We start from the raw sequence: 27151 nt of genomic DNA on the forward strand, positions 1-27151 counted from the left end.
TGTTAACATAGCGCACATTTGTGTTCTGCCATTTTTGTGCGATGCGCTTTTAACATTAAAGTCCTATTGACATGCGCGTTAGAAAAACAGCGATATCGCGATCGCAAATGTGACAAGATCCAAGCTGACCCTTCGGCACGCGCTTTTCCTGCCTGTGCGGGCTTTTTTAAGCGTGATTTGCATTTATTTACATGAAGGTCACATGACCTGCGGCGCGCTGCGATGCGCTTTTTCACACTCCCAATCAACAATAACGGGCAATTATTAAAAAAACAGGAGGCACAAGGATTGTCTATCCGGTCTGGGGGGAATAGCGTCATATTTATTAACCCTCTGCCATCCATCCCCCAGAGGACGGACCTCCCGCGTGGGACCACTGGAGACAATGTATCAGTATGCAGCAACCAGCTCTGTCCAGAGGAGCCGGGCCGACCATAGCACCGCCATACGACAGCGGGGCCGCTCCGGCCGCCATACACCAGCGGCAGACAGAGGAGCAGCGACAGCGGAGGGAAGACTGAGGTCTATATAAAAATTCAGCGCTGACGTCACTCCTGCGCCATGGTCGCGTCCTGCTGAAAGACTACATTCCCCACAACTCCCCGCGGCGCCGTCTTACTGATTGTCCTGTTGCCGGGGTAACAGAGGGAAGATGGCGGCACGCGGCTGATCTGTAGAAGTGAGGAGAGCGGCGGCTGAATGAAGTGTAACTGGGGGCTGCTGACGTCACCTCTCCATCAGCGCGGAGCCCGGCAGGTATATGACGTCACCTCTCCATCAGCGCGAAGTCCGTCAGGTGTATGACGTCATGAGGCTGTGCTCCCTTGATATGGCACTCTCCCCTCTGTAGTGCAGTACTGCCGTCTGGCGAGAGGAGCAGTGTGATGGTGGGATATGGCTGCAGCTCACCGCCGGACAGTGTACTGTGCGGGACTAGAAGCGTCACCATGATGCTCTCTACCCGGCGCCGCTGATCCGCTACTACCTGGCGGTAACGGGACATGGGGGTGGGGGACACAACTTGCCACTGTTGGTCCCATGCTTCCCGGCGGGGATGGGACATGGGGGGACAACTTGCCACAGCTGATCCTCTACTACCTGGCGGTGATGGGACACGACAGCCACATAACCAGGCGCTGCTGATCTACTACTGGGCGGTGAGGGGACACAGCGGCCACATAACCCGGCGCCGCTGATCTACTACTGGGCGGTGATGGGACACTGTGGCCACGTAACCCAACGCCGCTGATCCATGACTACCCGGCGGTGACGGGACACAGTGGCCACATAACCCGGCGCCGCTTATCTACTACCTGGCGGTTACTGCACACGGTGGCCACATAACCCGTCGCCGCTGATCCTCTAAAACCTGGTGGATCCGCGGACACAGCAGCCACATAACCCGGTGCGGCTGATCCTCTACTATGCGGCGGTGACAGGACAGGGCGGCCACATAACTCGGCGCTGCTGATCCTCCACTACCTGGCAGTGACGGGATCTACTACTGGGCGGTGACGGGGCACAGCGGCCACATAACCCGGCGCCGCTGATCTACTACTGGGCAGTGGCGGGACACAGCGGCCACATAGCCCGGCGCCGCTGATCTACTACTGGGCAGTGGCGGGACACAGCGGCCACATAGCCCGGCGCCGCTGATCTACTACTGGGCAGTGGCGGGACACAGCGACCACATAGCCCGGCCTCGCTGATCTACTACCTGGCGGTGACGGGACACAGCGGCCACATAGCCCGGCCTCGCTGATCTACTACCTGGCGGTGATGGGACACAGTGGCCACATAACCCGGCGCTGCTGATCTTCCTACTACCTGGCGGTGATGGGACACAGCGGCCACATAACCCGGCGCTGCTGATCTTCCTACTACCTGGCGGTGATGGGACACAGCGGCCACATAACCCGGCGCTGCTGATCTTCCTACTACCTGGCGGTGATGGGACACAGCGGCCACATAACCCGGCGCCGCTGATCCTCTGCTACGCGGCGGTGATGGGACATTGCGGCCACATAACCCGTCGCTGCTGATCCTCTAATTCGTGGTGGAGCTGCGGACATAGCGGCCACATAATCCGGCGCTGCTGATCCTCTTCTATGCGGCGGTGATGGTGAGGGGACACTGCGACCACATAGCACCGCGCCGCTGATTCTCTACCACCCGGCGGTATGAGAGACACAGTGCCATGTCCTCTGCTACATATGTGATGTCTGCCCACATACATGGCAGACGATTGTCAGTAACTTCCCTTCCCTAGAAAGAGTGTTTGTGTGCATACATACATACATACTGGTACATACATACATATACACACACACACACACACACACACACAGGCAGCTTCCTCGCAGAGGCCCGCACAGAAATGTCAGCAGTGACGGCCCGGCTCCACCCTGCACATGCGCCGACTGGGCGGCAGCCGGCACACAGCGCAGGGAGGAGGCGCCAGGAGCGGTGAGCCGCAGGCCTCTGCAGGGGCACGGGATCCGACCCGGCGGTCTGCAGACGGCCTACATGAATAGAGTCCACACACGGGGTGACGTTTACAGGCAGAACCGGGAAGGTCGGTAAAGCCTGGGAACAACTTGTAACAAATCCAACACAGTTCACAATGTCCACCCAGCGGCAGTGCAGGAGAACACGTGGTGTGAGAGAGGAAACACGGGAGGACAGAGGGACCTACACAGGACACGTTATCTGTGGTTCTCTGGGCCCGGACACCTTCTCACCAACACTCACCGGCTCTCTACCCGGTCACACTCACCAATTTGTAGACTTGCACCCCACACTGCTCTGTGGGAACTCGCACTTCTTGCGGCTCGTCACACTTCTAGGTGTCCACACGGGGAAGAAGGGAGTTCACAGCAGCAGTTGTCCATCCGCTCGGCCTCCTCCATCACCTCCACACACAGACTGAGGCCAGCTTCTGCCCTCTGGGTCAGAATATAGCATCCAGCATCTGGCATTTCTCCTCTCATGCACCTTGTAGGCACATATATAAAACAAAGTCACATGACCAACAAATAGATACTTTTCCAGGCAGAAGCCAGACTGTAACCCATTCCGTGCTGCAGCTGTGCAATACACATCATATTCACTCACATGGAACCCATTTGTCAGGGTAATTTCTACGTACAGCACCAATCAGGCCCACCCCAATGCCCCGCTGCCGGCGGTAAAGAAGAGACACCACACACGGAGGTCTGGTATAGTTCCTCACACGGGGACATGACTGCGCCCTTTATTACAGATTACATGGGATCTTATACCCTTTGGTCTCATCACTAGGAATGGGTGATGGGCTCATTGGCTCAAATTCACCGCATAACCATATATGGGAAGTCCGGATTTCCGGCTGAGACAGTGAAAGTTATATACGTAGTTGAACAGTCGTTATCTAGATATGGCGCTTCTGGGAAAACAGCCAAGTACGCGGCCTTCGTGTTCGGTTCTGTATCATCTCTGAATTTCTGGAAACATCTCTCTCAGCCTTGCAAACTTTTGGAATATCTGATGTAAGGCGACATATACGTTTTTCTCATTTTAACTTTGAATAGAACTTGCATATAGGTATAAAAGCATAAAAAACATATGGCAATATATACATATACGCTCACAAACCCCCCTAAAAACTTATATGGAGATCAAGCACCAGGCCTTGCACTCTTCCTCGGTCGCCTCTCCCTTGCGTCAGGGTTTCTCCACTGCCCGTAAGTCCCTACTCCTAGGAGGGGGGATCCCTACTTCACCTCAGAAGGAGGCCATGGATTCCCTGGGCTCATTTCCGGGCATCCATACCCTCTATCTGTACAAGTTAACACCCCGCAGGGTGTGCCCTCGCTCGAACCTAAGGTCTTCTGCACTATCCCTAGGCAAATGGGAAGTCCACTGACAGTCCATCTTATGAGACCGGGGTAGGCACAGTACTAGTACATTTCTCCATTCTTCTGGTAACGTACGTGGTTGGCATTATCGGAACTGGCTCTTCATCTTTTTCAAACAAGGGAAATGTTGGTGTCACATTATCCAGTTTTTCTCATTTTAACTTTGAATAGAACTTGCATATAGGTATAAAAGCATAAAAAACATATGGCAATATATACATATACCCTCACACATTGACAGGACACAGAAGCACAAGACTACATAGAACATCCAGAAGCTTCCACACATTAACTTCTGTACACTACACACTCATCGTCAGTGACAGAGATATATATATATACACACATACAGTCTTGCCTCAGCTTACGAGCTTCTTGGCTTGTGAGCAGGCTCTCTCACGGATTACAGGCCTGCTCCCACATTCCACCGGAGATAGGTGACATCACCGCGCATGCGCAGTACCGCCGCTGTCTCTGGGAATCTCACACTGGCTCAGGGGGAGTCTAATACCTAACGCAGTTGAATGGCTGTGATTGGTTAACCCAGCGCTGAATTTTTTTTATTTGCTGACGCTGCGCTGGATTAACCAGTCAGAGCATTAGCTTGCTGGAGGCGGGGAATTCAAGCCCCGCTTCCAGGAAGAAATCCTCTGTCGGCGTGAATGAGGACCCGGCAGGCTGCAGCAGCGACGGAGACCCACGCAAGGACCGGAACGCCAGCGTAGGGGAATATTGATGTTTTTTTTTTTACATGTAGTGTAGTTAGGGCTTATTTTTGTTTAAAATATTGGGTCATACCAATCCCCTCTTCAGGGAGCTTTCGGAAAGGATTAATGGCGTTTCAGTTCATTTCATTAGGGAAAATTGATTTGACACAAGAGTGTTTTGGGTTAAGAGCTCCGTCACGGAAGGAATTAAACTCTTAAGCTAAGACACCACTGTATATATATCCACTCAGTGTCTGTAACATCCCCCCACTAGAAGGAGTGTGTGTGTATGTGTATATATGTATGTACACACGATATACACCCTCACTGTCAGTAACATTCCTCCGGTACTGGTGTATCTTGTCGCCACCGGAAGTGTGGGTGGTGACAAGATACAGGCTGCTGGGCACGCCCCCCAGTTTTTCATTGGCTGCAGGGCTGCTTTCCCCTGCTCGGGCTTTCAGGTCCTGGGACTCAGTAAGAGCGGCATCCCCGGTGGCAACAGCTGCTCGACACTGAGTAAGGTGGACGGGGAGGCTGTGGGGAAGGCTGGAGAGTAGCAGGGACATCCCGGCGGCACAGCAGCTTCATGTTCTCTAGCGGCAATGACAGCCTGCCGGTTTCCTTGCGCTGCCAGCACATGAGAGCAGATGGCGACGTACAGTGAGGGTGCGTCAGCGTGGCATTGTGCACAGCACGGCGGTGGGTGAGACTGAGGAAGGGGTACGGCTCGGCTGTGGGGAAGGCGGGAGGGGAGCAGGGACAATGCAGTAACACTGCACAGCGCTGGGTCACAGTGAGGGAGGAGGATGGGGAGGCTGTGGGGAAGCCTGCAGCCTGTGGATTGATTTGTGCATGCCCTTAAAGGGGTTGTCCCGCGGCAGCAAGTGGGTCTATACACTTCTGTATGGCCATATTAATGCACTTTGTAATATACATTGTGCATTAATTATGAGCCATACAGAAGTTATAAAAAGTTTTATACTTACCTGCTCCGTTGCTAGCGTCCTCGTCTCCATGGTGCCGACTAATTTTCGGCCTCCGATGGCCAAATTAGCCGCGCTTGCGCAGTCCAGGTCTTCTCCTGTTCTCTATGGGGCTCCGTGTAGCTCCGTGTAGCTCCGCCCCGTCACGTGCCGATTCCAGCCAATCAGGAGGCTGGAATCGGCAATGGACCGCACAGAAGAGCTGCGGTCCACGGAGGAAGAGGATCCCGGCGGCCATCTTCACCGGTAAGTATAGAAGTCACTGGAGCGCGGGGATAAAGGTAAGCGCTCCGGTAAGCTTTCTTTAGGTCCCTGCATCGGGGTTGTCTCGCGACAAACGGGGGGGGGGGTTGAAAAAAAAAAAACCCGTTTCGGCGCGGGACAACCCCTTTAAGCCAAAGGGGTCTTTCACACGAGCGCACATCTGTGAAAACAGCCGGCCAATATACGCTACATTTAGAGTGAAAAATCTGGTGAACGGGCGCACAAATCAAACGTTTGTGCGTCTGTTCATCTGACCTGGTGAGGCCGGCGCAAATGCTCCGAGCTCACCAGGCCATCGCCAGCTCACCTCTCGTTCCTCCCTGCTCGTTATGTGCAACAGAAGGGGGGCGGGACAGGGCAGAGCTAAGCGCCCGTCCGCCCCCCTCCTCCTATTGATGGCTATGAACTAGGGGTGCAGAGAGGGTGGGCACTTAGCTCCGCCCACACCCCGCCCTTGTCCATAGCCGTCAATGGGAGGGGGCGAACCGGTGCTTAGCTCCGCCCCACCCCCTCCCATAGCACAGGGGGGAGGGGGGACTAGAGGGAGGGAGTTTAGGAGCCACACTGCTGAACTCCCTCCTGCCGCTCCAGCGGCCGACGTATTCCAGCCCATAGGATAGTTCCAGCACTATCTTTTGGGCCTGACGTAAAAACGCCCGGCGCTATATTGGCTTTTTTTACGTCTCTGAAATTCGCCCATGTGATCTGATGCATTGGAATCCAATGCATCAGATCACAGCGCATATATGCGCTCATGTGAAAGAAGCCTAAGGGTGACTACCCACTAGCGTTTGCGAATTTGCTGCGTTTTTTTTTCAGGTGTCTATGGAGCTTTCTAATGTTAAAAGCGCATCATGGTAAAATAGCAATTTACCGCGATTTTGAGCAATGCGATTTTAACATTAACAAGTCCCATAGACACCTGGAGAAAAAAAACGTTGTGAATTTCGCAGTGAAAAAGAGCTGCAGTGGGTCGTCACCCTTAGGGTCATAATCTAAGCCTAACTGGAGAAGTAACCCTCATCCTAAACCTGCACGGCCGGCTAAAATCAATCCACACGCTGCTAGGACCTTAAAGCATTGACCCAATCGGGAGCTAGGGGTGTGACAGGGGCGTTCCTCCATGGAAGCCCTGTCCAACCCCTAGCTTCTGGTGGTGGCGATATACACCAGTACCCATCCCCCCCTAGAAGGCGTATATTGTTATTTTTACGATTACTACGATACCAAATTCACAACATTATTTTCTGCCGCCGCCTTCTGGCAGCCATAACTTTTTTATTTTTCTGTGTACAAAGTTGTGTGAGGCTCATTTTCTGCGGGCGTCCTGTAGTTTTCATTGCTCCCATTTTGGAGGACACACGACTTTTTACCACTTTGTATTACATTTTTTCTTGGGGACGGGGTGAACAAAACGCAATTCTGGCATTGTGTATTTTTTTTCTGATGTTGACTGGAAATGCACATTATTTACTATGGACGCAGCAAAACCAAATATGATTTCGATGTTTGTTTATAAATATGGCAAACCTTTTTTTTTTTTTTACTTTTATTACTTTTTTTTTTTAAATACAACTTTTTAAACTGATTTTTTTACATTTTTTTATAGTCCTATAGGGGTCAAGAGCTTGTGATGGTTTGATCGCTTCTGCGCTGTGATGTTATACTATAGTATTACATTATACTGCTTTCTGACAGTCTATCAAGCCTCATCACAGGCATGGCTTGATAGGCAATCTGTGATGGCAGCCCTGACGACCTTCAGAAAGCCCCCTGCTGCCATGGCAACTGAATGGCATCCGGTGATCTCATCATGGGGGGTCTGTTCGGGAACCTCCAATATCGATCAGGGTATTTAAATGCCACTGTTCATTTTGACTGTGCCTTTAAAGGGTTAACAGCCGCAATCAGCGACGTTGCTGATCGGAGTTGTTGCCGGCGGGGGACAGCTGTAAGATTGCTGGCTGCATGTTCCTCGCTCAGTTTTGAGGGTGACAGTGCTGCATTGGGTAGCCGGGTAAGTAAAAGAAATGCCTCCCTGGACCCCCGGGAACCTGCCGTACGAGTGCAGTAACTTAGTATATGGTGTTTACCTGGCGACTGGTTCCCGTTAAAGGAAGGCGTCAGGGAGGCGTGATTCCCAGTGTAAGTCCTGAGGCGGTCTAGCACGTTCAGGCGGGGATCTCTATAACTGCCCTCTCTGGCCTGCGTTTGCCATAACACAATGTATGGCTCTTCCCTGAGAGGCTCCTTTAAGAGCGTCTCCACCGTGTAGTACAAGCATTGCGGGCGGGGAGCGCAGGCCAGGAGGGTACAGCGGCGGATGTACAAGTACAGACCCGAGCACAGGAAAGCACCTGCTGGGCTTACTCTACTGGAGTCCGGACTTGTGCTGCACTGCAAGTTCAGACGTCAGGAGGTCCATGTTGGAGACGGAGATTAGGACTGTCGGCCTCCTGACGCAGGCCGTGTGATGACATCACTGCGCCGGGCCAGAAGGAGCACTCTGTGATGTCATGGTTAGGTAAGCAGCGGTTTATTTATTTTTTTGCATTCAGAGCACTATTATTAGTAAATTTATAGGGCAGTTGGGGGGCACAGTTATTAATAAAGGGGCTCTTGCGGTCACCATTATGACTAAAAGGGCACTTGGGGGCACAGTTATGTATTTTACTTGTTTTTGTACTGTATTTGTAATGAGCTTGATTGTGGTACGGTTTTTACATTATGAGCTTGGTTCTGGTGCCGTATGTATATAATAAGGTTAGTTCCGGTGACGTATAAACAGGCTAAGTATAAAGACATACGGTGCTGTTGGCTATTCCTCCACCTACGGTGGTCATTGGCGGCACAACCTTGGGAATAACTTATGGCCATTGGCCAAAGTAGGTGGGCATGGTTTGGCTTTGTGTGTTCGCCTTTAGGGTGAGTTTCTACTCGTGAGCCAGCGCTATGTGCTGTCTGTACTCCGCCAGACCCCTGATATCACTACCATTAACACCTCCCTCTGGTTTTCATGCTCCGAGCATGCTTGGAGTGCAATGATGAATACAAAGAGTTGGTCTGACCTTCTAGTTGTGGTCAGTCCTTATTGTTGTGAGGCAGCAGTCCCTTTAAGGATGGCCATTTTCAGTATAACATCTTTAATTAAATATATTTGCCCTCCTGAATTCCTAAAGTCGCCAGTAATTAGCGGCTTTTGGGGTGTAATTATTAGCTATGAGACTTGTGTTCATCACGACTAATGATCGTGCGGCTGCTTTCCACTATAGTAGGGTTGTGGGCGCCGGTGGTGGACAGCATGCGACTGCGTACTGTAAAGAGGTAATTTGGGGATGCGGGTCCCCCTCCTCTTGCTAGTGTGCGGTGAGTCATGAACATGAGAGATCTCCATTGTGAGGCACATCCCTCTTGTTGGTCTCTGTCCTCCTCCCTCTGTTTGTCAGGCAGAAGGTAATAGTAGTAAAGAGGATTGGCATCCCACCAGCGCTGGCGCGTTCAGCAGTCTTAAGGAGCTTAATGTTCTAGTGGTATTTGGGACTCACAAGTTGCTTGCAAGGACATTTCTATGCTGTCATATCGGCTTCCTTTTTGTATTACAGTTATCAGAACTGTGAACGTTCCTGCCAGCTTTCTAGCTTTACCGGAGCGCCGCAGTAACCTTCCACACTGTCCGCCCGTTAATAGCGATGAGCAAACTTTTCAAAGTTTGGTTTGAAGTATTTGGGCAAAAAGTTTGGTTCGGTCTTAACTACTTTGAACCGAACCCAAACTTCACCAGTACCCCTAAAACCGGTGTATAACAGAAGAAGGTGAAGGACAAACGTGACTCGCCACCAGAGGTTCAGGTGTGCGCCAAATCGAGGTTTTAGCAAAGTTCTCCCTGAAACCAGGTTTGACTAAGCCCGCTGGTAGCAGAGCTCTCCCTTATGAGCAGTTGTAAGCAGAGCCTGGGGCATTTTTAGGAAACTTGTTGGAAACTCTTCTTTTAAATGGCTCAACACAACTATGTTTAACAAGTGGTTTCTCCAAATTCCACACAATGTGCGACTATTAATGACGGCTGCTGTCTCTGGATTATTCGGCCCCTTCATGACAAGTGTCTTTAGTATTTAGTAGAACAACTTTTGCTGCTATGAGTGGCTGCAAAGTGATGCATAACCAGATGCCAACTTCTGACAGGCTTCCTGGGGAATCTTAGACCCATTCCTCATGGGCAATGGCCTCCAGTTCACGAATATTCTGGGGTTTGCTGCTGCGATTGCCTTCTTCACATCCAAAATGAAGATTTTCCTTAGGATTCAAGTCGAGTGACTATGATGGCCACTCCAGAGTCTTCTTCTGCAGCCAGGCCTTGGCGGACTTTGGGACCTTCCGCTTCCTCACATAAGGCATATAGCCTGCCCCACAAGGTAAGTCAGCTTAGCAGCAGGATAACATAAGTGTTTTAAGCAGAAGTGAATGATTTACCAAAAGGTAAGACTCTTACTTTTATTGCAGCTCACCTGTTATGCAAATGTGTCGCCTCGGGTAAAAGAGGCGCTGCCATTACAGCTTCGAGTCAAGGCGTCACTGGTAAAACCTGGCCTCTTCAGCCTCTCACTGCCGCCCCTTTTCCTTCCGATGTTGGCGCTCTCAGCGCTGAAATCATCCACATGCGCTGTGTGTCTCTCCTGCCTTGTCTTCTGGCGCATGTGCCATGAAATGAGGTGTAGATGCCTCACCTTCCCCGCTGCACTTAGTTCTGCTTAAAACATGTATGTTAGGCCGCCCTCACACAGGGTGTTTGCAGAAATGCAGCGTTTTTCAACGCTGCGTTTACTGCAGATTCCGCCCCGTTTCAGCAGCGCTGGCATACTTTATGCTAGCATTTTGGCTACGTTTTCAGCTCGGCTGAAAATGCAGCCAAGGATGCTGAAAAGAAAAAAAAAAAGTAATACTCACCTAGCCGCTGCAGTCCGGGTCGCAGCCGCTGGACTCTGCCGCTGATCCGGGCTTCTCTGGTCTCTGCCGCTGATCCGGGCTTCCTCTGCACTAACAAGTCTATTGCTGTAGGCCAGGTTTGAGAACCCCGCCTCCGGCAATAGAGTGCTGTGATTGGTTGTCGGCGCTTGCTCGATGCCCAATCACAGCCCTTCATTGACTGTCTCAGCCAATCAGAGCTTGCCGGCGCTGTATTATTTTAGTATTATTTTCTTTTTTTTCTCTAGCCAGCTGGGACTGTTTTTCAGGGTAGGGCTTCTATTGCAAGCCCTCACCCCGAAAAGTGTTGCCGTGTTTTCAGCAGTGTTAAAACCGCTGCCCATTCATTTTAATGGGCGACGCAGGGCTGAAAACGCCCCAAAATAGAACATGCATCGCTGTCAAAGTGCAGCGTTGGGAGGCGCTGCGTTTTCAGCCCTGTGTGAGCAGCCCCATTGAAATGAATGGGAGTGTTGTACAACGTTTAGCGCTGGGCTGAAAAGGCAGCGCTAAACGCTGTACAAAACGCCGTGTGTGAGCGAGGCCGTAGCCTGTTGTAGAGCTGATTTGTATTGCAGGGCCAGGTTATACGCCTATTGTCTGCTGACAGGTTACCTTTAACTTTGATCTTGAGAATTATGCTTCCAACTGTATCTCTAGGAACATTCAGTGCATTTTCTATCTTTTTTACCCCTTTCCCTGTTTGTTCAAGGCAATGATCTATTTTCTTTTTGGCTACTTTCTTGACTTAGCCATATATTTAACATGCAGTCAAATGTCACAGTTAACCCTTTCCAATCCACTGTCTTACGTCTGAAGACATTATGATTTAAGGCTGTACAGCTCCGATATTGGAAGACATTCGTTGGGGTTCTCTTACTGTACATTGCCAGCCTCTCTGCTGTCGGCGCCAATCCAGCGTGTCACCTCATGCAGTATTGGCTTTAGCCAGCAGATGGCACCGTTGTATAACGGCACAAAAAGAGTAAGCCCCCTAGGAAAATCAGGATACAAATTGGATTGGAAAAGGTTAACATAGCCCTAGCCAGTCCAGGTGTTTGATGTGCTTTATCTTAAACACTCCTGATGCAAGTAGTGATTAATTACATCAGGTGTACTTGACACAACACCTGCTTGACACACATGTGTGCTCTTATGAGGGATTCTATGCAAGGGGTTGAATAATTCCAAGACTGAAGTAGTCTGAGAATTAAGTGGCATTTTACATTGAATTTGGAGAAACCACTTGTTATATTAGTTGTACTGAGCTATTTAAAGGGAATCACCACTTTTTGCAGCCCTCTCTGAGAGTACTACAAGGTAGTGACAGTCACATTGATGTCTGCTGTATGAATCTGTGCCACAGAAGCTTGCATTTTATTAGCAACAACCAGACACAGAGACCTACGGGAAGTAGTCCTCAATATTCGTGAGCTGCAGGCTAGCTCCTCTCAGTCCACTCTCCAGCCAATGAGTGACAACTGTCTGACTGCTGCCTCTCTATGCAGAGTAGTAATCAGTGGCTGTAGGGCAAGTGGGGGTGGCTGGCTGAAAATCAAGGACTACTTCCTGTTGTCCTCTGGGTCTAGCTGCTACTAAATAAAATGCAAGTTTTTCCCAAACTACTACACAGATATGTAGAGCAGACATATCATTGTAATCTGCGTGCCTGTCACTATCTTATGCTCCTCTCAGAGAAAGCTGCAAAAAGCTGGCGCTAGATTCCCTTTAAATTTTTCTTGTTTGATTTGTTGTATTTTTTAATTGCAAATAGCTGAAAGTTGTGAATTTGGCAAATAACCCTAATGTACAATGGGGGTTGGATCATTTTGATTGCAACTGCATCTGGAAAGAAGACCTGACCATTTGGATATATTTCTTGGGTGCCTTGATGATTTTGATGAATGATAAAGATACTTGGAGTGTGAAAAAACATAACAATCCGCTTTCTATCTTGATATTTGCAGGGTCTGCAGGTATGTCACTTTTCAAAGCCCGCGATTGGTGGTCTGCCACACTGGGAGAGAATGAAGAATTTGATCAAGGATGTTTGTCTGTAGCTGATGTTGACAACAGAGGTTCGGGACAAGGTAAATAGGATTCTCCATTTGGTAGAATATTATTCTAGTCAACATTCATTTTATTTCATGTTAAAGGGGCTTCCAGTTGTAAACTATCGATGGCCTTTCCTTAGGTGACCAGGCGTGGTATTCCAGGCCAAGCCCTCACTGAAATAAATAGGAACTTTTCTTGTAATACCAAGCTTGGCCACTACATTGAGAACTGAGCTGTCCGTTTCCTGTAGAAATCAGCTCAGAGCCGGAGCACACAAATTCAGAGATCAGCTAATCAGCATGGATCCTGGGAGGCCGACCCCTGCAGATCTATTATTCATAGCCTATCCTAAGGATATGCCATCAACAGTTTACAACTGGACAGCCCCTTTAAATCACAAATATTGAAGTGTAAATATGCCAACATTTGACCTTTTATTATCAAGGAGAACATCACATGTGCAGTAGGATTAAAGCCATTGAAATAGAGCACTGTCCCTACACTGGGAGAAGGGAGATGGATATATACTGCAGCTTGTATTTAGTCAGTAGACTAATGTGATACCATACAGTGTCTGACCGCTGTTCTCATTAACGATCATTAAAGGGGCTTTCCAGGGAAAATAGTATTATGACCTATCCTAGGTCATCCATAGTTCACTGGCCAGAGTCTGCATCTTGGGATCCCGACCGACAGCTCATTGTGCGCATCCTGCTAAATAATTTTGCCCTTTTTCCGTCTGAGTATCGCAATTGCAAAAAATAGAACAAATACCAGATTGGGGCAAAGTTGTCCAATTTGTGGCCGGCGTTACCAATGTGTGTATTCTTAGAGTTAGGAATAGTGCGGCCGTGTTACATTCTCTTCAGAAAATGGATATATTGACTCCAGTTGGAAAAAAATTAAACATGCATATAGCGCACATTGTACATCATTCCCCGAGTTCATCTGTATGGGGAAGTCCAGCAGGCTTCATGTCATTACAGTTGGAAGGAATATATGCTATTGCCTACCGGTCCTGCGGTCCTTCAATATAATGAAAAAGGTTTGGTCCTGTGTCACAAGTAGAGGAAAATGTGATTGTTCTCAGCGAGAGAAACCAGGTAATCTTGTAGATATGATGGCTTTTAATGGCTAACAAAAATACATGATGTTACTGCGAGCTTTCGAACCTCTCAGGATTCTTCCTCAGGCATGATGAAATAGATCCGAAGAGGCATGCATATACACATACTTATGACAAGGCACAGACATGGGTACGATTAAATTGCGCTTGAAAGGATACTACAGCAGGATGAATAGAGAAATAAAAACATACTTAAATAGTCCACTGATAAAGATGTGAAGGTTTTATGGGCTCTGAATTTCTTAAAAAAAACAATTAGGCCCTTAGAAGAATTTGTCATTTTGCTGCAAAACTTCCTGCAGAGGCTCTCGGAGGATCCTTGTGTGTAGTGACCTCTTCTTCCGCTTCTGTAGAGCTTGTTGGCCACTAGACACCTCTACGACACAAAGAAGAGATTTCACCCCGTTACCAGAGTCTGAGAGGGGTGCATTATTGGGATTTGAGAAGCTGGATGGTGGTATTAACGAATTGCCTGCTAGCAGGGCCCGTTCTAATTAGACTATTAGGAGGTGTTGGGACAAGTGGATGCATGTGGGCACTCACACAAGGATCATCTGACAAGTCCAAGCAGCTGACCGCCATCCAGAGCCAGGTAGCACCATCGTTACAGGCCTCTATGTCTGGCAGAACTATTCCATGGCACTTGGCTGAAGGACATTTGGTCTCACGGTGCCCATTACATGTTTTGCCTTTGACACCCACCCACCATTGCCTCCATTCGCAGTGGTGTTATAATCAACGAAGCTGGATGCTACGGAGTGGAACTGGCTTGTCTTCAGCGACTAATCCAAGTCTGTGCATTCCTAGGGTCCGAAATAGGAAAAGTAAAGGGGCCACAGCTTGATTATTCAATGCTAAGTGCAAAAGTATTGGCACCCTTTTGTAATGTAACTTTCCGGTGTCGTACAAGCGTAAAATTTGTCGCGAGCATTCTTTAGGTCCTAAGTGAGGAGAGTGGGAGGGGTCACACATTCTGCAGAGGGACATCAGTAGATGCAGCCTGAGGAGAATCTAACGCTCCTCTATGTGTATACATATTTTATTCCTTAGTTACTCTAAAGTAACCTCGACTTCATAAAATGTTCCTTGCAAACAACACGTAAACACCGGTATCAAATTAACTCGGGTGAGGCCAGGTATATCAGCTAGTATTATAATATATAAAAAATGTTTATACCAGCAATGAGCGGATATCATAAGTTATGGAGTGATTAGTTGAAGATCTAATAGTGATATTTGTCTATGTATAAAAATAAAATATGAAGCCTTTTACATAACTTGTATCTTGTATTAGTGCTTGGTGCTGGTCTCTCCCTCTGAATCTCATCCTTCCTTGTATCTTGTATTAGTGCTTGGTGCCGGTCTCTCCCTCTGAATCTCATCCTTCCTTGTATCTTGTATTAGTGCTTGGTGCTGGTCTCCCTCTCTGAATCTCATCCTTCCTTGTATCTTGTATTAGTGCTTGGTGCTGGTCTCCCCCTCTGAATCTCATCCTTCCTTGTATTTTGTATTAGTGCTTGGTGCTGGTCTCCCCCTCTGAATCTCATCCTTCCTTGTATCTTGTATTAGCGCTTGGTGCCGGTCTCCCCCTCTGAATCTCATCCTTCCTTGTATCTTGTATTAGAGCGTGGTGCGGGTCTCCCCCTCTGAATCTCATCCTTCCTTGTATCTTGTATTAGTGCTTGGTGCTGGTCTCCCCCTCTGAATCTCATCCTTCCTTGTATCTTGTATTAGTGCTTGGTGCCGGTTTCCCCCTCTGAATCACATCCTTCCTTGTATCTTGTATTAGTGCTTGGTGCTGGCCTCCCCCTCTGAATCTCATCCTTCCTTGTATCTTGTATTAGTGCTTGGTGCCGGTTCCCTCCTCTGAATCACATCCTTCCTTGTATCTTGTATTAGTGCTTGGTGCCGGTCTCCCCCTCTGAATCACATCCTTCCTTGTATCTTGTATTAGTGCTTGGTGCCGGTCTCCCCCTCTGAATCTCATCCTTCCTTATATCTTGTATTAGTGCTTGGTGCCGGTTTCCCCCTCTGAATCTCATCCTTCCTTGTATCTTGTATTAGTGCTTGGTGCCGGTCTCTCCCTCTGAATCTCATCCTTCCTTGTATCTTGTATTAGTGCTTGGTGCTGGTCTCCCCCTCTGAATCACATCCTTCCTTGTATCTTGTATTAGTGCTTGGTGCTGGTCTCCCCCTCTGATTCTCATCCTTCCTTGTATCTTGTATTAGCGCTTGGTGCCGGTCTCCCCCTCTGAATTTCATCCTTCCTTGTATCTTGTATTAGTGCTTGGTGCCGGTCTCCTCCTCTGAATCTCATCCTTCCTTGTATCTTGTATTAGTGCTTGGTGCCGATCTCCCCCTCTGAATCTCATCCTTCCTTGTATCTTGTATTAGCGCTTGGTGCCGGTCCCCTCCTCTGAATCACATCCTTCCTTGTATCTTGTATTAGTGCTTGGTGCTGGTCTCCCCCTCTGAATCTCATCCTTCCTTGTATCTTGTATTAGTGCTTGGTGCTGGTCTCCCCCTCTGAATCACATCCTTCCTTGTATCTTGTATTAGTGCTTGGTGCTGGTCTCCCCCTCTGAATCACATCCTTCCTTGTATCTTGTATTAGTGCTTGGTGCCGGTCTCCCCCTCTGAATCTCATCCTTCCTTGTATCTTGTATTAGTGCTTGGTGCTGGTCTCCCCCTCTGAATCTCATCCTTCCTTGTATCTTGTATTAGTGCTTGGTGCCAGTTTCCTCCTCTGAATCACATCCTTCCTTATCTCAGTGTCTACTTTTTGTTTCTTCAGACAAAGTCATTGTTGGCAGCTACAGCGGATTCCTCCGTATATTTTCTCCTCATCCTTCCAAAGCCGGGGATGGCGCTCAGCCGGAAGACTTGTTGCTTGAGGTTCAGCTGCGTGATCCAATCCTCCAAGTAGAAGTGGGAAAGTTTGTTTCGTAAGTATGAGGTGCAGCCCAATCCATTACCGGTGATCTACTAGTAATGTCCCAGTAAATCTAGGTTTCCCTAGGTAACCTTTCCATGATGATGTCCGCTGACTAGAGGCTATATGGCTTACTCTCTTGGTACTTCCTGGCACCACAAGTGCTTTGGGGAATGTTTGATATTTGGAAAAGCAATCCCTGTTAGGCCGTGTTCACATGGAGTTTCTTTACTGCGGATTTGTGGGCGGATCTGCACCAAGATCTGCATGTAAAAAAATCTGCATTATATGTTTTATTCAAAAGGAGTTTTATTAGTCCGGTAGTCCTTCTATAAGTGCGCTCCAATAAAAGTTTGACATAATGCGCTGAGCCATCACACGTACTTACAGAAGCCTAGGCTTTACTAAAGCGATAATGCAGTACAAGTGAAGATATCTCTTAGTGGGAGGGAAGGCAGGGGACGGGGTAGCCAGAGCCCAACTGCCAATATCCTAAGGAGTAGATATCCCTAAGCGTTGAGTGATATGTGTGCCCTGGGTGATCCAGTCGCCAAATACCTGCAATGATCTGATGACGATCCACGGTTTCCCAGTGGCATAAAAGGCAGTAAAGGTGTTGTCTTCACGCGCTCTCATCTCCTGATAACGCACACGGGGATTGACCAACATCGCCCTGAGCGGTACATGATTTCCACCGTCCGGGGTTTATTTGTTTGTTTGCAAACCAACACAACAAGAGAAGCAAACCAAACTTTGTTTGATTTGAGATACGGACCCAGAACACATTGATCAGACTACTTCTGGGGCTCGACCCGAGAGATGATCTGCAGGTAAAATCAAATGCATCAATGATATCCTGCCAGAGAGGGGCTGCGGGAGGACGTTCCCACCAAATGTGCAGCATATTAGATAGAGCCCAGGAGCATTTCCAACATAATGATGCGTTCGCAGGTTGAAGAAATGTTAGCAGAGGTGCGTATATAACATAGCAGATATACATTTGTATATAGCAGGGCACTGTGTGTGCCTGTCATAGCAGAGGTGCGTATATAACATAGCAGATATACATTTGTATATAGCAGGGCTGTGTGTGTGTGTCATAGCAGAGGTGCGTATATAACATAGCAGATATACATTTGTATATAGCAGGGCTCTGTGTGCGTGTCATAGCAGAGGTGCGTATATAACATAGCAGATATACATTTATATATAGCAGGGCTCTGTGTGCGTGTCATAGCAGAGGTGTGTATATAACATAGCAGATATACATTTGTATATAGCAGGGCTCTGTGTGTGTGTCATAGCAGAGGTGTATATATAACAGCAGATATACATTTGTATATAGCAGGGCTCTGTGTGCGTGTCATAGCAGAGGTGCGTATATAACATAGCGGATATACATTTCTATATAGCAGGGCTGTGTGTGTCATAGCAGAGGTGCGTATATAACATAGCAGATATACATTTGTATATAGCAGGGCTCTGTGTGCGTGTCATAGCAGAGGTGCGTATATAACATAGCAGATATACATTTGTATATAGCAGGGCTGTGTGTGCCTGTCATAGCAGAGGTGCGTATATAACATAGCAGATATACATTTGTATATAGCAGGGCTCTGTGTGTGTGTCATAGCAGAGGTGCGTATATAACATAGCGGATATACATTTCTATATAGCAGGGCTGTGTGTGTCATAGCAGAGGTGCGTATATAACATAGCAGATATACATTTGTATATAGCAGGGCTCTGTGTGCGTGTCATAGCAGAGGTGCGTATATAACATAGCAGATATACATTTGTATATAGCAGGGCTGTGTGTGCCTGTCATAGCAGAGGTGCGTATATAACATAGCAGATATACATTTGTATATAGCAGGGCTGTGTGTGCGTGTCATAGCAGAGGTGCGTATATAACATAGCAGATATACATTTGTATATAGCAGGGCTCTGTGTGCCTGTCATAGCAGAGGTGTGTATATAACATAGCAGATATACATTTGTATATAGCAGGGCTGTTTCTGCGTGTCATATCAGAGGTGCGTATATAACATAGCAGATATACATTTGTATTTAGCAGGGCTGTGTGTGCGTGTCATAGCAGAGGTGCATACATAACATAGCAGATATACATTTGTATATAGCAGGGCTCTGTGTGCCTGTCATAGCAGAGGTGTGTATATAACATAGCAGATATACATTTGTATATAGCAGGGCTGTGTGTGCGTGTCATAGCAGAGGTGCGTATATAACATAGCAGATATACATTTGTATATAGCAGGGCTGTGTGTGTGTCATAGCAGAGGTGCGTATATAACATAGCAGATATACATTTGTATATAGCAGGGCTGTGTGTGCGTGTCATAGCAGAGGTGCATACATAACATAGCAGATATACATTTATATATAGCAGGGCTGTGTGTGTCATAGCAGAGGTGCGTATATAACATAGCAGATATACATTTATATATAGCTGGGCTGTGTGTGCGTGTCATAGCAGAGGTGTGTATATTACATAGATATACATTTGTATATAGCCGGGCTGTGTGTGCGGGTCATAGCAGAGGTGTGTATATAACATAGATATACATTTGTATATAGCAGGGCTGTGTGTGCGGGTCATAGCAGAGGTGCGTATATAACATAGCAGATCTACATTTGTATATAGCAGAGCTGTTTGTGTCTGTGCATACAGCAGATCGGAGCTGTATAAGGGTGAGCTCATACACAGAGTCCGCGGTAAAGTAGCATACGAGGTTAGGGAATGGGGTACAAGCAGCATTCACTCGAAACAGAAAAAATCAACAATGGGAAGTAGTAATACTGCAGAGTTTTATATCCGCTGCACGCTTTGTCTGTCACAGAAGAGAGATGGATTTTCACAGCAGATTTCATCCACTCCAAATGCAAAAGGTGAAAATCTGCACCAACTGAAATGATGTGCAAATTTGGGGCAGATTTGCATGCGGAACCCTTCTGCGATGTGTGCACACATACCCCTACAGGGGCGGCTGCTGCCTGTTACTCCTCCAGCAACTACCCTGCAATACAGATAAAGCGTTAGTACAGAACGTCATAGGGCGCCTGCAGATGGCCGGGTCGGATCCCGTTTCGAGAATTCTCGCAGCAGGACCTGACCTGACCCTTTGCAGGGACCAGTGCGGCGCTCACCACTCCCACGGCTCCGGCTCTGTGATGTGCTGACTGCCGGCCAGCCGGCGCATGCGCAGAGGGAGCCGGCGTCCCGGGAGTGACATTTCTGTGCGGACCTCTGCGAGACCCACACAGAAATAGAGCATGCCGCGGACAGCGGACAGATCGCGGTTGTCTGCATAGGATTGCGTATTGTAATGCAGTCCTATGCAGCCGGGCAGGGGCGGAAATTCTGTGGGAAATCCCGCCACAGAATTTCCGCCCGTGTGCAGGCGGCCTTACTACGGCTTTTTTAACCATCTAAGGACCAAGCTTATGCAGTTTTTTTAATGTAGGTTGCATATCTTGTATCTAGCGCTGCAGAATAAGTTGGCGCTATACAAATAATGATTATTATGTCATATGTTTGTTAAGTCAGCGACAATGACTAATCGGACAGCTGCCTCCATTGTTGTTTGCCTTGCTTATAATTCTCTATAAGGAGATTCGGTCTTAAGCCGCTTATATCAGAAGCAGGTAATAGAAACGGCTATTGCTGTTGACTTGACAGGATTAAAGGGAAGCTGTCATCAGTTCTCCAACTATTAAACCCCTGAACCTATAGAACAGCGATGTAACGCACATTTACGGCCCGTTGCACCAAAAATTTGATCCGAGATCAACAAGAATTGATCTAACATCAAGCAGAAAAACCTTCACCGATCTAGGATAATCCATGGCCGTCGCCGAGATCTAGGATCAATGTGAGGCTCTGATCTTGGCTGATCAAACTAGTTGAACTTAATGTAGCAGCCAAAATCCAAGATGGCGGAGCAGGCTGACAACCAGACAGGCTTTTTCTGGGTGGTGACATTGCATTCCCGTTTTCTGCTGGTAGGGGCGTGTTATTACTATCGCTAGGACGATCACCTGACTACAGTCACCAATCACAATTCATCTCTTCTTCTTTGTTTAACCTTTGATTGCAGATGAGATGAACTTGAAGTGTAAATATTAGATGATAAAGTGTTAGTGCGCCAGTTATATCTTACAGCGAGTTCACAGATGGTCGCAGTTTAATCCAGGATCCAGAGCAACCAGCCCTTAGAAGGTGTCCTGCTCGGCCGTGTTCACACAAACAGGCTGGATTCTGCATGCAGATCTCTGCTGCGGGAGAACTGCGATACGTCACGGAAAGTAATTGCGAATGTTCATGGAAGATCGCGGATACGATTGCTTTTCCGCCTGGATGTATGTAATGCGCCACGTATCGTCTCTCGCTCCTCTCCAGCTGGCATCCCGGCTTTTTACATCTATTTTCCTAGGAAGTAACGAATGTTTCCGACACTCAAACGCGATGTTAATTGTGTATGGGAGACTGAACAATCGCATCCATTGACTTAAATGGAGGCTGTCCGCGAGGATGCCTTACAGGCACAGGTCAGATGCTTTTTACCTTTTTTTAGGCTAATATTAGAAAAAGCATAATAAAAGGGGGTTTTTAACATTTTTCTTTTTTTTACATTTTTCTTTTCTTTTTTTTCACTATTTGTGTCCCTCTGAGGGACTTGCAGCACTGTGCCTATGATCGCTGTGATAAGGCATGGCAGAGCTACTGCTCTGCCATGCCTTATCGCTTATACAGCGATCATAGGCAATACAGGACGCCAGTGCCTTTTCGCTTATACAGCGATCATAGGCATAGGCAATACAGGACACCAGTGTCTGGCGTCCTGTTGCCATGGTGGCAGGCGGGGCTCTCGCGATGACATCGCGAGTGCCGGCCGGAGACACAGAGGGAGCACGCTTCCTCTGTGAACTTTCCCTGCCGCGATCTAAGTAAGGGGTTAACAGCGGGGGGCGCATCTCCGATGCCCCCCCGCTGTTGCAGCCGGACGCCGGCTGTGACTGACAGCCGGCTCCCGCTGCGGGATAGCGCGAGGTCAGTCATGATCTCGCGCTATCCCGATGAAGTACCGGTACATCATTTTCCGTGAAGTACCAGCCTGCCATGACGTACCGGTACGTCATGGAGCGGGAAGGGGTTAAAGGGGTTGTCCAAGGTTATAAAAGCATGGCTGCTTTCTCTCAAACAGAGCGCTTCCCTTGTCTGTGGGTTGTGTCTGGTATTGGGTCTCAGTTCTCATTCATTTCAATCACACTGAGCTGCAATACCACACACAACCCTACAGACAAGGTTGGTGCTGTGTCTGGGAAAAAGCAGCCATGTTTTTCTTGGTCTGGACAACCCCATTAATACCATTGGCTGGATGTTCGGGGTCGTTGTCCTGCTGCAGAATACATTTAGAGCCGATCAGATGCCTCCCTGATGGATAAGTATCTGCCTGGATTTCTGAGCATTAATCCTGACCAAATCCCTAACATTTGCTGAATGCAGCCCGGAACTTGCAAGGAAACTCCAGCAAGCTTTAGGGTGTATTTACACAGGCGAGCACGCTATCGGTCCGAGAGACGCGGAGCGACATGACACTTCCACCCATGCGAGTTTTATGCGTGTGAAAAAAAAAACTAAACCTGTTTCTCCAGTACTTCTAATGGTAAAAATTGCATTGGATTCGCGGATGGCAGGAGAGTGCGATGTGATATTTGCCTTCCATAGGAAATAATGGGTGATCTCACCCAAAAATGGGATATGCTGCAGTTTTTCCATCTCACAGCATCGCTGCAAGGAAAAAATTGCACATGTAAACACACTCATTGCAAATAATGGCTTCTATTTTGGCACATCTTTAAAGCACAAAACTCTCCAAATAAGACCGCCTGTGTAAATACAGCCTCACTGCTGCCTGCAGACACTCATTATTGTGCCGCTCTCCACCATGCCTTACTGCTACCTGCAGACACTCATTATTGTACCGCTCTCCACCATGCGTCACTGCTGCCTGCAGACACTCATTATTGTACCGCTCTCCACCATGTCTCACTGCTGCCTGCAGACACTCATTATTGTACCGCTCTCCACCATGCGTCACTGCTGCCTGCAGACACTTATTATTATACCGCTCTCCACCATGCGTCACTGCTGCTTGCAGACACTCATTATTGTACCGCTCTCCACAATGCATCACTGCTGCCTGCAGACACTCATTATTGTACAGCTGTCTAGCCCTTCGGTGAACAAATTGCCTTCATGATTTTGACTCATCAGTCTGGAGCTCCTGCTGCAATTTCTTTGCACCTTGGTCTTGTTTCTGTGCTGAAAGTATGGTTTTTAGGCTGTGATTCTTCCATGAAGACCACTTCTGGCCAGCCGTCTCTGAACAGTAAATGGGTACCCGGGTCCCACTGGTTTCTGCCAGTTATGAGCTGATGGCACTGCTGGACATCTTCTGATTTTAAAAGGAAGTAAACGTGTCTTTCATCTTCCTTGGCCAACCATTGCGTCTCTTGTCCTCAACATTGCACGTGTCTTTATGCTTCTTCAGAAGAGTTTGAACAGCACATTTTGAAACCCCAATCGGCTCTGAAAGACACACGAGAACTGAACATCCACTGCCTCTAACACTTCATGTCTTAAAGTTGTCTCAAGACTTCTTTTTCATACATCACTTTGCCAGATGATGATATTTCTCCCTTTTTTGGAGGGTTTCACAACAATGTCAATCATCTGGTTGAGTTCTCTCTAAGCTTTCCTCTGAGCTACCATGTAATTGTTGTTCTTAATTTTCTCTGCAATCCTATTAATCTCTTCCATTACCAAATTAATAAATAGTTCTATATTTGGATATAGAGGTAGAGGAGGAAACTTTTTTCTAAAACTTACCATCTGTCAGTGTTCTCTTCTTCTTCTAATAGCTCCAATTAAATATTCTCAGTATTCTGATCCTCAACATGAGTAAGAGAGATCACAGAATCACCTTTATGGTGAAACTAGTAATTATTAGGAAATTATAGTACCAGTGTTTCCGGTGGCACAATGCACCACACAGCTCTGCTACATGCACGTCACACACACAGCTCTGTTACATGCACGCGCATGCACATGCGCATGTGACAGACCTACAACTAAGCTACATGTGCGTCACACGCACACAGCTCTGCTACATTACATTTGTGTCTCACACACACAGCTCTGCTACATTATATGCTTATCCCACACACAGCTCTGCAACATTACATGCACGTCACACACACCACACATAGCTCTGCTACATTTCATGCACATCACACACACCACACACAGCTCAGCTCTGCTATATTACATGCATGTCACACACACAGCTCTGCTACATTACATGCATGTCAAACACACCACACACAGCTCTGCTGCATTATATGCGCGTCACACGTCACACACAGATCTGCTGCATACATCCTTCATTGGACTGTGCTGGTTTAGGATCTGTGATGATGTCGCTGTCATGCGATCACAGGTGGAGTTAAGAGCCAGTGGCTGATCACATGACAGTGACATCATCACAGGTCCTGTCTGCACAGGGCTGCTGTCAGGCTCTGCATATTTTATGCTTTAGGAACTGTGATGATGTCACTGTCATGTAATCAGGGGCGGAACATGAAAAGCACTCACTCACACACAAGTGGTCGTTAGCACTTTGATTTCTGAAAGAGCATCTTACAGCCAAAGAGTTAAAGATCTTTCAATGTGTCCTCATAATTTACTTGGGTTCCTGTCTGTAATTGGTCTTCCTTTTGTTGTGTTGTCTCTGGTTCATCCCTTCTTGTGTTTACCTCTCCGTGTGGAAGTACTTGATCCTGCGCCTGACTATACACATTATGACATCGGGACGCTCCTACTTCACCCTCTCTCTTTGGTATACGCATGTAGAAGTACTGTTCTGTTATGCATCTTGTACATCACATTGAAGTTTTTTGGCTTTACCCTTTTTCTGAAGTGTACTATACATGTGTGGTTTTTTTGTCTGAGATGTTGGGTGTCATTGTATGGAGCGAGATTGAGAGCTGAGCCCACTCCATACACGGTGGGTGTCAGCCATCTTTGACAGCCAGCACCCACCAATAACAGTTGCGATTAGAGATAACTCTGATTGTGACTGTTAACCATTTAAATTCCACCTCAGAATATCAGTTGGAATGCAGTATGCTGAAATCCCAGATCGGAATAAAGAAGATGATCTATTAATCACACGTTCAAGTCCTTATGGGGACAAAAAAAGAAAAGGAAAAACAATTAGAATGTTTTTTTAAATTAGTGGAACAAAAAAATTAAAAACATTTTCCGCGTCATTACATAAATTGGTATTGCAGTGTCCTGAAAAGTCCAGTTGATTAATTTATCACATTATTAATCCCACATGTAAAATGTCTCCAGGAAAAAAAATATGCAATGCTAGAATTGTGCTTTTTATGGTCATCCCATTTCTAAGAAAAAGTTGAATATAAAGCGATCAAAAAGTCATATGTATGTATAGATAAAAACTAGGGGTCACCTCGCAAAAGACAAGCCCTCACACAAAGCCATCGATGGAAAAATAAAGTTATGATTTTTTGAAAGAGGGGAGGAAAAAAAAAACAAAGGGCTGCAGCGGGAAGGGGTTAACCCTTTAATGTGTTTCCCATACTGCATAAGGATCCTCAAGATCCTTATTGAATACTTCCATAAATTACTTGTCCAGCAAGACTGTGTGGACCCAATCTGAGAAGATGTGTGCTCAGAATTGGGGTATACTGTGGACTCTGCTGGGCCCCATCTATGCCAATTGTTCTCATGGTATATGTTGGTACAGCTTTTCCCACTCTGTTGGAAGTCATGCTCAGCTGTCTTTTTCAGTACAGCAGAACCCACAAAAAAGTTTACTTTCTTTTTCTTAGCATGGGAGTCAGTGGGCAACATATGTAATACCTGCAGTTCATACATCAGCTGTGTGCTGGAGGGTTTCCTAATATAGATGGTGTGAACTGAGCCTTTATGCATTTGTCTACATCTAGTCAGAAATGTATTGTTTTCTGAAATGTACTACATAGCATTAATGTACTTTCTCTTTTCCCTCATTCCTCCTAGGGGTACGGAGCTTCTTCATCTTGCTGTTTTACATCCAAAAAAGCTGTGTGTTTATTCAGTCTCAGGTAAAGTTAATGACAGCCTCATCCCAAATACATCTCAGCAAAATATACTTGGAAATGCCTTAGTCACTGCTCGGTACTCCTTCTTTCAAAATGGCTACAGTTGTCTAATACTCGATATGAGGTTGACATATAAAATATCCAACATCCAAGTGCCAAGACAGGGGCTATGTGATATTGCAGAACATCTCCATGACGTAAATGGCACAGCAGACTAAGGGCCCTTGTAAACTGAACGATTAACCTTCAGATTCTTGTTGGATCGTTGCCAGTGACTGAACGGTGAACGACAAATAGTCATTCAGATTCTGCAGGCTTAAAAGTCAAGCGACCATCGGCCATATAAACAGGCAGTCATTCATCTCTTAACAACTACCTGTTTACTGTGCAGGGAGGCAACCTGAAGTGATTTCTGTGCGCTTCGCCTCCATTCACCGAGTAATCATCGCTCCTGTGTGAGAGCCCAGGAGAGATTATCGCAGGCGCAAAAAGGGAATCGGTCACCTAATTTAGGCCTATAAACTAATGGGTTAAAGGTAGGTGACCCGCTGAGTCTGGGGATGTAAGTGTTATACTTACCTTCCCCGTCGTTCCCCCGGTGTCAGCTGTTAGTCTGCCCATTATAATTTTATAATGGGCAGTTACTTAGCAGCGTCGCTCAATGCACTAAGTGGCGCCTTCCAGCGCTGACACCGGGGGACCGATGGGAAGGATAAGTATAAACACATCCCGGACTCAGCGGATCACCTACTGTCATCCCATAAGCTTAACGTATGGGCTATCAGAGGGTGTCAGAGTCTCTAAGCACCCGATTCGCCTATGAAAGGGGTGGAGCTTTTTCTGAAAAGAAAGCAGAGCTTTGTGTCTAATCTTATACAAGTTGAGGAGTCAGCGTTGCTAATGTGGAGATGCGGTAGTCTGAAGTTCATGGTGACAACTGTCAGGATGACTATTGTCAGAATCATGCTAGCAGGATTTAGTTGTGAGCATAATCCTCCAGACATAAGGATGACAAAAATTGGCATACAAAT

The 27151-nt window shown here is 47.3% G+C and overlaps 1 protein-coding gene across 3 annotated transcripts in view; it reads left to right on the forward strand.

The window, feature by feature from the left end:
- Positions 1-641: 641 nt before the first annotated feature.
- The window catches only part of BBS9 (Bardet-Biedl syndrome 9), a 374874-nt gene continuing 348364 nt past the window's right edge, over positions 642-27151 (forward strand). For all 3 annotated transcript variants that reach the window (XM_066584494.1, XM_066584497.1, XM_066584495.1), the window contains exons 1-4: positions 642-756; positions 12783-12905; positions 16791-16941; positions 26059-26123. In XM_066584494.1, the coding sequence (XP_066440591.1) occupies positions 12794-12905; positions 16791-16941; positions 26059-26123 (328 nt within the window). In that variant the 5' untranslated portion in view covers positions 642-756; positions 12783-12793. The remainder of the gene's footprint in view (positions 757-12782; positions 12906-16790; positions 16942-26058; positions 26124-27151) is intronic.

The sequence above is a fragment of the Eleutherodactylus coqui genome, chromosome 12 (assembly GCF_035609145.1).
Source record: "Eleutherodactylus coqui strain aEleCoq1 chromosome 12, aEleCoq1.hap1, whole genome shotgun sequence".
NCBI classification, from domain to species: domain Eukaryota; kingdom Metazoa; phylum Chordata; class Amphibia; order Anura; family Eleutherodactylidae; genus Eleutherodactylus; species Eleutherodactylus coqui.